Source organism: Gopherus flavomarginatus, chromosome 15, assembly GCF_025201925.1.
Source record: "Gopherus flavomarginatus isolate rGopFla2 chromosome 15, rGopFla2.mat.asm, whole genome shotgun sequence".
Lineage (NCBI taxonomy): Eukaryota > Metazoa > Chordata > Testudines > Testudinidae > Gopherus > Gopherus flavomarginatus.
The window spans coordinates 17,760,580-17,776,881 of record NC_066631.1 but is presented as its reverse complement, the minus strand read 5'-3'; the positions used below and the strand labels follow the sequence as shown (position 1 = coordinate 17,776,881).

Genomic DNA, 16,302 nt, shown 5'->3' with positions numbered 1-16,302 from the left:
AGTGCTGTTTTTAAAAAGTCAACGATATTGAACATGCGTACAAAGTATTTTCTCCTGTCCCCGTCTAATGGCTAGTTTATGTAGAGGATAACAGCCAATTACCAGCTCACTGAGTTACTACTTTAACTCAAGTAGGAGAGATATTTATAAATGGTGTTGAAGATCCCAGGTTCAAACTCTGCTGATGACCTGTGGCTAAGGCTGTATAATGTGATGGTGTGTACACTTACTGTCCTTCCCAAAACAGAGATGGAGGAATTTTTCTTGCTTTCATCAGTATTTTCACTTAGAGCCAGATACAAAGTCCATTGACAAGAACTGGACTAGTTACACTGACTTCAGTAATCTTTGGATCACCCCCTTGGTATCTCTGCTTGGAGTCTTTTAGACAGGGCCGGCTCCAGGCACCAGCCCAGCAAGCAGCTGCTTGGGGCGGCCAACAGTGAGGGAAGTCTGGGTCTTCGGCAGCAATTTGGTGGAGGGTCCCTCAGTTCTTCTCGGAGCGAAGGACCAGAAGCCGAATGGCCATCAAAGACTGAAGCAGTAGCAGTAGAGCTGCAGAACGTGATCATGGCTTCTTTTTTTTTTCTGCTTGGGGCAGCAAAAACCCTGGAGCCGGCCCTGGTTTTAGATCCCAGCTACATTACAAAAACATCCTCTGCTTCGAAGCAATTTTATAATCATGACTCTTTCAACATGATTTCTTCTTGTAATATATGCTATCAGTTTGGATGGAACATAAGTTTCATCTGACCCATTCTTAAGGCTAGGTTACTACATATGTGCTCACTACATGTACTTATTGTAGCAAAACTACCTTGTGTCAAGAATATATTTTAAAAGGAATGTGCTATTCACACTGCGGGACAATCTGTAAGCCAAGATAATTTTAATTGGTTTAGAACATGGCCCACTCTGCATGGAAGCAAAACATATAGATGGCAGCACAAGGTAGAATTTATTGCACCCAACTGATGAGCCTTAACGTCACACTGCCACCATATGTTCTCTCAACTGGCCCAAAGTTCCCCAGGATGGAGAAGCAGGGATTCATCTGGCACCTGGTATGGATGTTCTGCCTTGGAGCTAAAGAAGCGGCTCCAATACCTCATGCCAACCTAAGTTCTGCTACACACTTAGGCTGTGCCTGCACTAAAGAACCAAACTATAGGTAACTGAACTGGCAGGACATCACAAGTGTAAGTACCAGCGTAAGTGTCCATGCAGGTTTGACGGAAGTTCTGTCCACATTAGTGCTGCAATGCTCCATCGCAGTCTCACTACCCTCCAGGTATCTCACAGTTCCCAGAATAGCTCCCTGAAGCACTGGCTCCTCACAGATTTTAAAAGGCTTCTGGGAGCCCAGGAAATTATGGAAGATTTCCTGTAAGTCCCTGGGTACCAAAGCTATTTCTTGTTACTTTTTTAAAAATGGAAGTCAGGTTGAACATTTGCTCCTGATTCCTGCTTGTCAAAAAGCTTATCAGAAGCTCCTGCAGAAACACAGATGTGATTTAAAGGCCAATGTCCCTGATCTTCTGTAAAAAGTAAACACAAAAGTCTTCACCTGCTCAGTGGAGCTCAGTAGTGGAGCACAGCCCCAGAGGAAATGAAATGGTAAAAGAAAATAGAGGGAACATGAACTGCTCACGTGCACAAGATCATGTATTTCCTGAGAACTTAATTTCTCTGATCTAAGTCCCTTGATAGATTTTAGCTTAGTAATTCCCAGTTGCTCCCTCTTCCTCCACTCAGTATCACTGGGCACTTTCTATCACTACCTCCTGCTGAACCAGCAGTATGTTAGAGGAAAGCCAAGTAAGGCAAAATAGGTTGGATTGTTCATTCCTTCTTTTCTAGGCATAGCTTTAAGCCATCTTTGCACTGCCCTGATTCTGGCCCTGATCTTATGATGCAATTAATGCCCTATGGTTGCTCTAAAATGGACTGGCTTGTATTGACTGACCCTTTGTGGGCCATTTCACTGGCAGAGAATAATAGCTGGAGTGCAGTACATTCAAGACATGTTCCTTGTGTTGTTTGAACAGTGCCTATCACAATGGGGCCCTGCGCCTCTAAGAGCTACTGCAATAATAAAAATGGATGAGGGGACCAGCATAGAACCGTTACTCCAGTCTTATATTGGCCAGAGAACCTCCTCCCAATATGTGGGTTCTCTGTGGTACACAAAGCAGCTGCTTCCTAAGGGAAAATCAGGGATGTTCCCAGTATGTATTTTCCTTAAAGTTGCTTGTCAGCATCTGAATCTCTTGCTCCCCAAAATCTGTATTCCCAACTTTAGTGCAAGCTACTTAAAAACAAAATTCTGCATTCATTACACCATGCTCAATCTTACTGAAATCCAAAGGATTACACAGGGCCTAAATCAGCATTGAATTTGGTCTCAGTAGTCCAGTTTCTTCTTATCATGTAGCATAAGGGATCTGAGGATCTCCTTCATGAAACATGAGAGACAGGAGTCGGGAGAAAGTGAAGGAGGGGCATTAGTATCTGCAGTGCTGCTGTCATGAGAAGTAGCGCATTAGATGTATGCAGAGTTACTAACACAGAACTCCTGCTGCAGCTTGACTCTTGTAGCCTAAAAATTTCAAATGTATTGATTTTTATGCTTGACTTTGGGCACCACCTAGGCACCTAAATGGAAATGACTCATTTTCAGATGTGCTGAGTACCTGTAACTCCCTTTAACCTCAAATGGAAGTTATGGGTGCTCCACCTATTTGGAAAAAAAAATTAGTCAGGCCACTTGTACTGCATTTAGCATTTCTGAAAACTGCAGAGATCTGACCTGGAGTGAATTTACAGAAACTATATCACTTGCCCATAAGGTGACAGCTGTGTGATCAACAAGAGACAGAGACTAATGTGATGCAAACAGCTGTTGTATCAGCATCTTCCCTCCTCACCCCGTATACTAATTCCAAAGCAGAAACTGGCATCTTTGGGGCTCAAACTGAAGGCAGAGTTGGAAGGGAAAACAGACAGTTCCTGTCACTAAAATAAAACCATTAGCTTAATATATATGAAAAGAAGAGAAAAGGACAGAAGTGTCTTCTTGCTGAATGTTCACTATTCTGCCACTGAGAAAATCATTTTGACAACTACAATTCACTAATAGGCTTTGGAGAAACACGGGATTTTAGGGCAAGGGCAGTAATGTTTCTGCACTGTTTCAATGGCTTTCTTTAAATTAGTGCTGGATTGTGTAATCTGGAAACTAACCAGAGGGCATGACAGAGGGCACAAAGCATCAGATATGGAAAAAAGGTGTACTTCTCTGATGCACAGAATTAGATCCTTCCATCATGCACTCATAGAATCACAGAATGTCAGGAACGGAAGGGACCTCAGGAGGTCATCTAGTCCAACCCCCTGCTCAAAGCAGGACCAATTCCCAACTAAATCATCCCAGTCAGGGCTTTGTTAAGTCTGACCTTAAAAACCTCTAAGGAAGGAGATTCCACCACCTCCCTAGGTAACCCATTCCAGTGCTTCACCACTCTCTGAGTGAAACAGTTTTTCCTAATATCCAACCTAAACTTCCCCCACTGCAACTTGAGACTCAGCTGAAGTGATTACAGTGTGGGCTGCATATTGTGAGGTCTTTTCAGACCTTCAAACTCAAGGCGCATATTTTCCCCAAGGAAGAGAGAGAACCACATGTGACTGATGCTAGCATTTCAGGAAACTGCTCAGATACCAGTTATCCATGCTCTTAGTCATATCAAGCCCCAATCTGAAACCCTCCCTTCTTCTGTAGAACCATTATAGCATGGGAAGTGGTGCTACAAGCTTCCCAGATGCTGCCTGTCAGCTAGCGTCAATTCTGTTTTACAAGGACCACCTCCATGATGAAATTAATTCAGGCTACAGGGCTGTTCATTTCTGGGTCTTTCTGCTGAAACTCATCATGAGGTGACAGCTGTGATGGGCAAAAAAGATGGGATTGATTTATTTATTAAAACAGCATTTACTTGGTATTTTTAAAGAAACTCACTCTTTGCCATGCTCCCTGTCTCTTATTCTTTCCTTTTGGGGGAGCATTTGTACAACAGATTTACTGGCAAGGATGTTTGCAGAAAGCAGATTTCAAACTGATAACTACAAGTATTCAAGGAAGCCAAATTATAAATTCTCACCTGCAAGTGCTCGCATAGTCAACCAATCAGGAAACAGAAACAATATTATGGAGTTAACTGACTAATCACAACAATAAAAAGAGGTTATCAACTGTTCATAGTCAAGCCATATTTTTAAAAGACTTCTCTAAAGAGCTCAAATATGTTCAAATAAATACGTGAGGAAATTCAATCAATAATCTGTTCAGTGATATTCCCCAATTCAGAACAATCTAGATTAATTTATTCCATTATTTGTTAAATCATCTCTACTAAGAAAGTGAAGGAAGGCCAATTTCACCTAGTCCGTTTTCGAATGAAAACATACTTTTACATAGAAATAGACCAGTATCTCCACTATAGATCAGAAGAGAACAAGACCATCATCTGTATCTAAGAGCTCATACAAGCAATATAAAACAATCTGATTTTAAATTGCTACACATGCAAACCAGATTTTACAAAACAGTTTGGGCAAATTATCTGACTTGAATGAAGAGTCACACCGCTATAGGAGTTTAATATCATTGCTTGGACCTCACTGGCCCAATCAATCACTGCACCCACCTTCATGAATAAGGCTACGTTTTAGCCACAGGTATTTTTAGTAAAAGTCACGGACAGGTCATGGGCAGTAAACAAAAATTCATGGGCCAGTGACCTGTCCATGACTTGTACTATATTCCCCTGACTAAATCTTGGGTGCTCTGGGATGGGGGCAGTTGGGGGCTCTGAGGGTGATTTGGGAGGGGGTGGCTTGAGTGCTCGAGAGGGAGGCAGCCTGGGGGCATCATGGGTGCTTTGGGGGAGTGGCAGTGCACGGCCCAGGACCCCCGCTGGTGCTGCGGGGGGGAGGGGAACAGCAGCATGCGAGTCTGGACCCTTGCTGCTGCCGCGGTGGGATGGATGACGGCGCGCAACCTAGGACCCCCACTGCAGCTGTTGGGGAGGGGAGGCACCATGGCCCAACAGTGTTCCAGCAGCAGCTGGTGTGGCTGGCCCAGGGGATGCCTGAGCTGCTCGGGTGGCCTTGGTGCCAGATGCTGCAAAAGTCACAGAGGTCTCAGAAAGTCACGGAATATGTGACTTCCGTGACCTCTGTGACAGACTCGCAGCATTAATAATGAACAATCCATTTGTGGACAAGAGGAATGAACTGAGAATTAACAGTTCAGTAAATCAAGAGGAAAATATTTTTTGAATTAAAAGAGGAATGGCTTTGGGGAGGAAACACTTTCTCTATTTATGGACAATCCAAAAAATTTATGGGATATAGCTAAAAGTATAACTGTAACATATATAAATAATAAAATAAATAAGTTTTGACACAGAATTTTTCCTTCCTTATGCCAGCAAGATACAGCAAGGTGTGGGTAGATTCTAATTGACCAGTGCTCTTTAATCGCCAATTCCATATTATTGGGCCCCCAGAATAATCATTAAGAGCCAGATTTTACAATCCTTACTTACAGTGAGTAACACTTTATGCTGCCAGCAGTCCTAAAGTAGAAGGCAATACTCAGCGTGGGTACGAGTGGCAGAATCAGCCCCATAATTTTAAAATAATTATCTAATTCATTCAATTAATTATCTAATTTGTTTAATTAAACACTTGTTTATGCCTAACTCTGTAAAAACTTTACAACTTCATTTAATCATCAAGACATTCCACATTATAAAATTTAAACTCTTCTTTCACCAAAAAGTGTTATTTAAGCTCAATCATTTGTATAAAATGTTAGAGTCAATACTCCACCATTACTGGAACATGTTATCAAGAAAAAGACGAAGACCTTTTAACAAAGCACTTCAGTCTACTGAAACTCCTTATTACAACCTACAGCCTGAGTAATAACAAATGAACAAATGTTCAGTGATGGTAAAGTTGTTATGAGACCCAGAACTAAAGAGCTACCCACGCACATCTCAATGCCTGCTATTTTTTAAGCAAACAAGTAAGCTGAGTCCTGACAATTAATAACTGCTATTGTACTCGCCTGCAAGCACGACCTTTTTACTTACAAGCTATTTAAGCAATCCGTACCTTTGTGCTCCCACAGATTGCACCTCCGTTATTTCCACAGTGTTAACAAATGAGACAGCCTTTGGACCTCCATAAGAGGGTGACCTAGGCATCCCTGTAGGGGATGATGGGACCTGATGGCCTGGTGACTTGTAGGAGCCATTGCTCACCCTGCCTTGTAGTGCCTGATGGGACTGGACATTGTTATTGGCTAGATCGGCTTGCAGGGAAGTTGTGGAAGTCCTTGGTGCCCTGGCCATTGCACTTGAGAGGGAAGACACCGAGGACTGCAGTATAGGGTTCCTTGTGCTAAAACTGGTCGCAGTCATCAAATTGTCTCTGGAGCCATATCTCATCACCATGCTGCGAGGGTCTTCAGACAGCGCGCTGACTTGTTGAAGGCTGTAAGAGCTAGGGGTGTCATACACACCCGAGTCTGCAAACACCGAATCCGGGTGTGACAGGAGGAGCTTCTCCCTCTCTTCCATTTCTTTCCTCTCCTGGATGGATGCCATGATGGTTTTTGAAAGGTTGTCGTAACGGACAGGAGAGGGGTCCCGTTGGTGCGACGCTGGGCCCCCCAGCACCGGGCTGAAACTCTGTGGAGCCTGGCGCTGCAGCTCGCTCCCCCGTAGGTGGCACATTTTGGCTGACAAATATGGCGAATGGTACCCCACGGAGCCAACAGCAGAATGGGCTATGCATTTCCTCCCGGAAGGGGACATGGAGTTTAGCAAACTGTCATAAGACAGACTTCCATTTCTGTTTGACAGGGAGTTGGGGGAAAAGATGCTTTTGTAGGGGGTGGAAGCAGCCCCTTCTGATTTTATTGGATGCAGTGGCACTTTGTCTGTCCCTCTCCTGCTGGCAGACTTCAAGCTCAGGGATCGCGAATTGACGGCGAAGGAGTCTATCTGGAGTGGAGAGGACTGATAAGTCTTGTGAAGCGAGCTCTTCCTGTAGTTCGAGATGTCCAGGTTGGGCTCCGATTGATAATCAAGACTCTGGTCATTCTCTTCAATCAAAACACCTTGCTTGTGTCCCTCCTGCATGGTGATCTAAAACAGAGATGAGTATGAGAGAGGGAAGGCACCCTATGACAGAACACAGCACTGATTTGCTTCTCCTGGTGAGTGAGAAGTGCATAGTGAGAACAGAGCTGGGAATCAGGTTGTCTCAAATTCTCAGCCCATATCTGACACAGATTCATTCTATGTGTTTAGAAGTGTCACTTAACGGTGCATCAGATTCCTTACCTGCAACACAGTGATAATAATTTACCTCAGAGGTGAGAAGGGTTAACTCATATTTGTTACATGGTAAGTATTACTGATTGTAATAAATAGGCCGAGGAGCGAGCACTGACAGTTGCAACAAAGCCCTTTGCAAAGAAAGGTGACCACCCCTTTCAGACCAAACCCCTGTCAAAGTAGGTCAGATTTTGACTGGACAACATTGACCTTGAAAAACTTTGTCCCTACAGATTAGAATAAAATTTTCCAAGAGTAGCTTCCAGTTTCTGGAGCCTCCATTTCAGAGAGCCCAGCCACACACACTTTGGGCTAACTTTAATGGTGCTGAGCATCCCAGATTCCTACTGACATCGAATGATGTGACAAGTGCTGAATGATTCTGAAATATAGGCCAAAGCTCACTGAAGTTGAGAGGCCACAAACTGAGCCACCCTCAGTCAAAGGTCACTTTCAAAAGTTGTGGCTCTGATGCAGATGTGGGGGAGTTTTTCCCATTTCATGTGCTGTGTGGGAGAGAGTTCTATATCAGACAAGGAAACGTAAACCCCATGTTTTATTTATATACATCAAAACCATGAAGAAAACCCCTCTGTTGTAAGCATCTACTTTAAAGTATATGTAAGATTGCCTCTAATTTTGTTCAAACTTTACTTAAAGGCCATTCTCTGCTAAGCAACTGATTTTGGCTAGTCCCTTATGATAGGTTTCACCACAACTGACAATGAATTGGTTATTGGAACTCTGCAAAAAAAAAAGAATGATTAGTGTATGCTTATTTAATCAGAAAGGCAATCAATACTGCTTGTATTTTCTCCTTTCAGGTTTCTTTTTAAAAAGAAAAGGAAATAATATAAAAAAAGCATAACTGAGAGAAAGGTGCTTTTATACTCATTTTTACTTCAAGGTTGTGTCTTTGGGCTGGAAGGTAGAGAATGTGCATGATAGTTCTCTACCTTCCTCAACCATGGAAATAGACTGGATTCTTCTCTGGAAAAGGGAATGATGGACTCTGCTTAATGGGGAAGAAATGATGCAAGTGGTTGGCCTATTTCCCCACACTGGGTGTTCCGCTCTCCCTCCCCTCATTTGTTTTTATTGCTCATGAATGGTGCTAGATTGACAGGCTGAAGACCAGGAACAGCTCAGAAGCAGCAGCACAATCTTCACACTAGCCCACTACTGTACTTCAAGCCTGAAGCGAGAGGACAGTTATGCCCAACCACCTAGATATGGCTTGGTCACCACATCTATTCAGTCCTCTAAAAGTCCAGCAAAGTTGCCAGTTGGTACCAATTTCTGTGATGTGGCCACTTGTCTATTACAAAGAACACTAACCTCATTTGACACAGGTCAATCAGCCTAAGGTGACTTTGTCATCTTAGGCTAGATTTGAACCAGAAACCTAGCAGTTAAAAGACGCTATACCCAATTACCAGAACCCCCCGCTCCCCTGGTCTGATTAGAATCTATATTGCAGTACATCCCAAATGGAGAAAAAAGTTTATCCATTGGAGGTTATGTCAGGCACTGCATCTGGACCTGGAATACTGTCTGTACTGTAGTACCCTGCTTGCACACATCAACATTTCAGGTTAAGCACTTGCTAATGCCTGTAAATATATTTGGAACTCACTGGCAATCCATTTGTCGAGTAATAAAGTGAAGATGAAATAATAAGATTTTGATACAGCCAGCTTGGTGCAGAACTCACATTCTGAAATGCTCCCCTTCACAAGGCAATTTCTGCCTCATTCTGGGGACAGATCTGGAAAGCATGATTTATAAGTAGATGACGCAGTAAGACTAAAACCTTAAGTTTTTAAAGCTGGTAAAGAATCAGTGATATCTACAACGAGCAGACACGGCCTTCATTTTCAAAGTTAAAAGGACATTGCCAAAGCCCCTCTTTGTCTCTATCCCCATCACTGCCATTTAGAACAACCCCTTGGAAGCTTGAAATTGACTTCTGCTTCATATCTCTACTACATTCATTTCCTTGATTGCAGGTATACCCTGGATGTTACTGTAGGGTGGAAGATGGAATTGCTGCTGAAATTAATTTTAAAGAAATAGCATTGGGGTATTTGTTTAAGGGGAAATATCCATCCATATATAAACATTTGCATGGATTTTGCCAACATACATGATAGAACAAACTGGTAACTTCTGAGCCTATTTTCCAGGACAGAGTGTCCCTTTAACTGTTAGGACCTTAATTTTCTTTCTGTTAACAGATAATATGAAGGGTCATTTTTTAAAAACTGTAACCCAAGCACTAAAAGTGTGTTAAGGCTGTTCAAATGTACATAATCTTATATTAATTTCAACAACAATATATACCCACAAGGAATTCTTTTAAAGCTCTTTTTTGCTTTGTGAGCTTACATGCTGGGAACTGACTTTCATGTCCATGGAAGGATGGAAGTTGAGAGTTCTCAGGATCAGGTTCAAAATGTGGTAAAGCAAATGGGCACATTTTTCAGTAGGGCATCATGACAATTGCAATAGTACTGAAAATAAAAAGGTTTCACACAGAAAGTACTGTACATTCCAAGTGTGAAACACCAACCTGTACAAATATTGACTTCTGTACTGGAACATTCACAACAGCCTGGAGGTGAGTTCACCATCAGGTTGAAGTAGTCTACTGCTTGTTTGGAACAGGTTCTTCTCGACCATTATGACATGCTCACCTGCTCAGCTGCAGCGTGGTAGTGGACTTTGGAATTGTTGCTGAAAGCTGGTCGATACTTATACATGGCAGGAGTTGGGGGACTGATCAATTTAGGTGAAAGACCACTCTCTGGAAAAACAAATGTCAACAGACCGTGGGCATGAACAGTATGTCTAAAATGGCATGTTAATAAAGAAGATTACAGAATTGTATATAAACCCCATAAATAAACATGGCAATTTACAAATTGAGCTCCAGTCCTGCAAAGGGTGAAAACTCTGTGTGTCTGTACTCATGCGCAGAGTCCCACTGAAGTCAATGAACTCCATATGGAAGTAGCTACATGCATGGCTGTAACTCGTTGCAGGATTGGATACGTATACGTGACACACTCTGTGGCCCATAGAGCTTACAATCTAAATAAAACAAGGAAAACATAAGACATAATAGTTCCTTGGTAGCTAAAGCCAGAGTTGCCAACTTACATCTTCCCCCAATTGCAAAATACAGTTGGGTCCAAACTAAATATCCTCACATTCAGGAGTGTTTGGATCTAAAAAGTTAGGATCAGGATCTGAATTTCTCAGCTGCCTCCTTTGGCCTAACCATAGACTTGGACTAGAACACTTTGGGTTCTGGGAGAGGTCAGATCCAGATCCAGATCCAGATCCAAGTTCTGAGTCGAGGGGTTTATCTCTACTGTAAAGCCAAACAACCCTCTTTCTGGAATTCCAAATGACCTCTGCCAGGTCCTTTGCTGGATCTCATCCCAGCTGAAATGCAAACACACACACTTGCCTACCCAGTATCAAAGTGATATATTCTGAAATAAGTGTAGTGTTTTCCTCTTACTGTCTGCAGTGAATTCTATACTTATATCAAATTCTCTCTCAAATTAAGAATTAAGAGAATTAAGAGCTTCCCCAAAAGCACAAAGAAATCCACATTCCATGAAGGTTCTGGAAGAACAATGCACGGACACCAACATATTTTCATAGCATCAAAAATAAAGTATTGATCAGGCTACCATACCTTCACTGGTTCCCAGCTGCCCCTTCAGTTCAGAGTACTTGCTTGGATCTCCTTTGGGAGGCAGAGGTGGCTGGATGTCCATGGTTTTATCCTCCAGACCTTCCAGGCTAACTTTAGACTGAAAATAACCATGGAATCAATCATTTCCCTCAAGTGGTTTAGATAACAACATGTGCTAAAGTATTATAGATTCTAAAGACTTGTCTACACTGGGAAATGCCAGAGTGGTATACTATGTGTTAACGAACATGGGGATAAACACAATCTAACACTCTATGTACATAGGCCTGTTATGTCTAAAACCTAGTTTAAACGCTGCCAATTGACCTGATTTTAAATCTAACAGTCCTTATCTACACAGAGTGACAGATCATGTTTAACCTCATGTTCGTTAACACACAGCATACCACTGTTGGCATTTCCCCGTGCAGAGAAGTCATCAGCAACTAGTGTTACTTTATTACCAAGAAGGCCATTCCAGGAGTTCACTATATAAAAGCTTGAGAGATATTTTCTCATGTCTATTAAGCTTAGCACCATAAATCTTGCAGCACTTTACTAAGGTAAAAGCATCATTATTCCCTTTATATACAAATAGAAAGTGAGATACCAAGATGTAGAATGATCTGCAAAGGTTGCACTGCCAGAGGTAGGAACAGACCGCAATTCTCCTGGGTGCTAGTTCTATGCTCTATGCATTGGATCACAGTGCTTGCTGAAGGCTTGGGGCTCATTGCTTGCCTCAAGTAAGCCAGGTTGGCTAATGGTGCCGGAACTCCTGCGATCAGCACAATAACCAGAACAAGGGCCAGGAAGTGAAAAGTCCTGTGCCAACTCTTAACTAACTGCCATAAAGAACCAATGCTCACCCTTCTCTTGCTCTCCCATTAGAGTGCTATAGGAGGACCTTCAAAGGGTCAATAGCTCTTGGCACTATTATTCCTAATTTACTTTCAAAATGCAGGGAAGAGTACTTGACTTCCTTCATGGTCCTCCAGAGGTGTATTATCTCTAAGAGTATCCCAATAACGAAAGTTATTTTCAGCCTAGTTTTCAAGTTGTACTCATAGACAGAGGGTATTGACAGAGGCTGCTTTACCTTACTTCGGTTAAGATTGGCTTGGATCCCATTGTCACTTATCTTCACTGTGATCTGTCGCTCGGATAGATCTGGTCTGAAGAAAGGAGGCTTCACACTCACAGCCTGCTTTTTCTTTGGCTCAACAATGTACCTGATTGATTATTCAATAATAATTGTTAAAAAACCCTAGGCATGCAGACAAGAAAAACCCTATGTTTGCAGTGTATGATTTAAGAGATATGGCAAAATCTATATGAGTAAAGGACATTTATCTCAGTGGATGCTTGTCCAGCAGGTACAAAGATTGAAGTGAATCAGGAGCTGAATAGGAGATATCACCAATAAAAAACCCTGCAATTTTGATACAGTGGTATCCAATGCTGTTCAGGTGAGGAGGGGCAAGAGGGTAGCACACAGCCACACAACCAGTAAAAGCATTTCCCCTGGATTTTGCCAGATCTGTAGGAGATGTGAGTAGTAATGTGCCATGCCAATTGTGTTTTGGAAGAGGACTTGGTTTATCAGCACCTAGAAGAGTTTAGTTATATTAGGAGATGTGGGAAAGTTAGACCCTTTCTAGGGATGATAAAATTGGAACACAGGAATGATTTTAAGCTGGTGGATCTCTTCATATCACTCTCCTTCCCCAAACCCCCAAATTTTATTGTGAAAGGGGCATTCCTGGGAGTTGGTTGAAAAGTTTTTCACTGCTTGGGGACCGATAAATGGAGGTAAAACAATTTGATAAACTTAAAGGAGACCGCACCACCATATGATACCCAGTGACATGAGATCAAAATATCTGCATTAGCTTCTTCTAATTTGGACAGTGGACAGGACACCTCAGCAGTGATGGTTTGCTTGGTGATTTCGACAAGTTCATGAGGGAGAAGATATGTGACAGTTTGAATGGGCCTTGATAAAACACTAGGATGATATTTCCTAAAATTCTGAGTACAGTAATGGCATTTTAAAAGTAAAGATACTACTCAACACTCTATCCTACCAAAGAGACTGCAAAGGAAAAATGACTGTCCAGTTTAGGTGCCTAATCGGTTTTAACATCCTGCTCTCCTAAAGTCACTGACCTAATTCAAGTGCTCATGATTTGATCAGTTCAAGAAATTTAGATTCCACTTCCAGTGCTACCACTTTAACACTAGGAATAGCCTGCTAAGCTTTGCTTGCTGTCTAATCAAGAAAAACCACATACTAGAGATAATAGCGTGCGTAGGTTGGGACAGCTCAGCACCTTGAAAAGTACATTCAGCCCACTCCCACTACAATTAAAAGTATGTGTGTTTCTGCTGGACAGCTCAGCACCTTGGACATCTATGTTCAATCTTTTCTGTTCTATAGCAACATTAATGTTCATGACCATTGTTTCAAATGGCACAGGGACAAATATCTGCTGAAAAGTAAGGAACCATAAATAAAATCCAAAATTGCAAACCATAGCACCAGGTAGGAAATCATATCTGTTTTATGATGATGAAAGGTGTCTGTGAGATTGAAAGCTACAGCTGCCTTGAATTAATTATAAACCTAAGGGGCAAAAAGTTGGTTTCAGATACTTCATTTCTTTCCAGCACTGACTAGAATCTTTAATGTGTACTTTGGAGGGCAGTGCACCACACAGGAAAATATGTTGCGTTAGGAAGATTACAGCTGACACGGATCTATCCAGTTATTGAATTTCACTGGATAAGCAACTTAATGAAGCCATGTTAGAGAAAAGCAGGGAGCAGGAATAGGCTATCAATCCCAATTATTATTTTTTTGTGAAAAATCTAGTCATATTATAAAATGGCTCAGTAAATAGAAAAAGTGGTCGATATGATACGGCCTGCTAACCATAAATACTTGGGTTGGGAGTGAAGATTGTGAATTATATTAAATGAGAATGGCAAGACTAAAAGCCATGCACAGTGAAGGCACTGTACAAGCTTCCCCTCAGCTCTGCCAAGGTCTTGACATACCGTACCTCTCCTCAGCAGATACTACTAGTGGGGATGAATGGGGCCAGACTCTGGGGTGGCTCAGAACATTGAGTTTTGTTTACCTTGTGACCCATGTTTAAGAATAACATTCTTCCTTACCTGGGAGCCAGAGGGCTGCAGAGCACATGTTCCACGTTACCGCAGCACCCTCGAGTGAAAGGATTCACCCCCCCACGGAACTTACCCGTCACCTGGAAAAATATTCATTGCAGTGATCAATGCTCTAAATGTGGAAGAGGCACCCATTAACACTTAGAACCCCAAGAATGAGTATTCCAGTCCTCGCTGTTCTGTATATCCATCGCACTTCACTTTTCCCAACTGGAGGTTATTCTTTCTTGTAAGTGATGCTCCCTCGCTCTGCCAGCCCCGACAACATAAGAAACCTTAACACAACTTCCTAGCCCCTTTATGCTACCATCTGCATGTAGGCTAAAGGCCCCTGCCTCAAAATCCAGAGAACTCGAGGCTTCCTGTCTGCAATACACAGGCACCAGCTCCATCCCACCGTATTCTTCCTGTTCCAGAGTCCTCAGTCTGCCCTCAGCCTGGCTGCCTGATCTGGCCTGCTTCCCTTTCTTCCGCCCTAGCAAGACATACTCTAGTAGCTCCTAAATCCCACAGACATGTCCCTTCCTATGTTCCTAATATTAGATGAGACCAATGGTTCATCTAGATCAGCATTCCATTTCCAGCAGTGGCCAATCCTAATGCTTATCTGGAAGGCACCAGGAAGCCCATAATGGGCAGTTATGGAATTATAACATCTGCCTGGGAATTAGCTATTTTCCTAATGGTTAAACCCCTCTAGACTGGTGGAATTCATTTAAAACTTTGTGTGCCTGGGACAGAGTTTCATATAAGGGTCATTCTAGCCTTATAGATAAGAGCCCCGAGATGATACAAAATTGATATCCTCATTCGATCTGCAAAAATGATCTGCAGATATCTGTATTTGCAGGGCTCTACTTATAGAGGGTATGCAATCATACCATCGTTGCACAGCGTGGGACGCCAAAAAGGTAAAAATTGTCATACTTGGGTATATCTCAGTAAAGCCAGATCCTTCAATACAGTGGTTGCCATTAAAATAATTAGAATTGCCATTTGCAAGTAACACTTTTTAGTCATGGTATAGTACAGGGAGCCCCATATAACTGCTGTAAATTTAGAATAGAATCACAGAATATCAGGATTAGAAGGGACCTCATCTAGTCCAACCCCCTGCTTAAAGCAGGACCAATCCCCTACTAAATCCCCAAATAGCACCCTCAAGGATTGAACTTGCAATACTGGGTTCAGCAGGTCAATGCTCAAACCAGTGAGCTATCCCTCCCTGCTAATTACTTGCACTGCAACAAGTGTAAAGATTAAATGGCAAACACTGTCTTGATGTTCATATTTTGTTGCTGGCCTTTTTAGTGCAACAGGAACCTATTTACAAGGCCAATATAGAAGATCTTTTCTTCCAGAGATTGGAAAAATGGCTTAATGGCTGAAGTACAGTACTGGGAATCAGCAGTTCTGGCTTGTATTCCTGGCTCAGCCACTGACCTGATGCCAGACCTTGAGAAAGGACCTCATGTATCTGTGCCCATTTGGAATACAAGAATAATATTTCCTTAGCTCACAAACTACACTGTCAATTACATGAATTATGTATAAAGCACTTTGAGATCCTCAGATTCTAGCCTTATAGATAAGAGCCCCGAGATGATACAAAATTGATATCCTCCAGGTGGAGGGTGCTGTGGAACTGAAGGGTATTGTTCATTCTATTCAGGAACTAAAAATACAGTGATAAGATGACATCTTGTGTTAATTTGATACCATAAATGAGTTCCTGAGTCATTCCAAAAGCTCATGAAAAATGTAAACTCAACTATTATACACTCCAAAAATCATACCCTTTCTAGTAATAATAATCAGAGACAGTGAAATCTGGCATGGACACAGTAAACAAGAATTTCTAGCAAACCACCAGAAATCTGCACTATTTGGCTATTAAAAAAAACAGGAAAAAAGGGAGACAAATGCAGCTGAGCACATTTTGCTTGTTCATTATTTCAGTTGGTGAGGAAAGCGATTCAGTACTGCAGC

At 42.1% G+C, this 16,302-nt stretch overlaps 1 protein-coding gene across 3 annotated transcripts in view; it reads right to left on the bottom strand.

Annotated features, from left to right (window-relative positions):
* Window positions 1-16,302, bottom strand: part of ZDHHC8 (zinc finger DHHC-type palmitoyltransferase 8) — a 187,151-nt gene that overhangs the window by 14,905 nt on the left and 155,944 nt on the right. For all 3 annotated transcript variants that reach the window (XR_007769504.1, XM_050924096.1, XM_050924097.1), the window contains exons 6-10: window positions 14,302-14,393; window positions 12,221-12,353; window positions 11,122-11,239; window positions 10,109-10,218; window positions 6,184-7,220 (exon numbers count right to left, since the gene is read on the bottom strand). Coding sequence is in view for 2 of the 3 variants with exons in the window: in XM_050924096.1 (XP_050780053.1) it covers window positions 6,184-7,220; window positions 10,109-10,218; window positions 11,122-11,239; window positions 12,221-12,353; window positions 14,302-14,393 (1,490 nt within the window). In the remaining variant the exon portion in view is untranslated. The remainder of the gene's footprint in view (window positions 1-6,183; window positions 7,221-10,108; window positions 10,219-11,121; window positions 11,240-12,220; window positions 12,354-14,301; window positions 14,394-16,302) is intronic.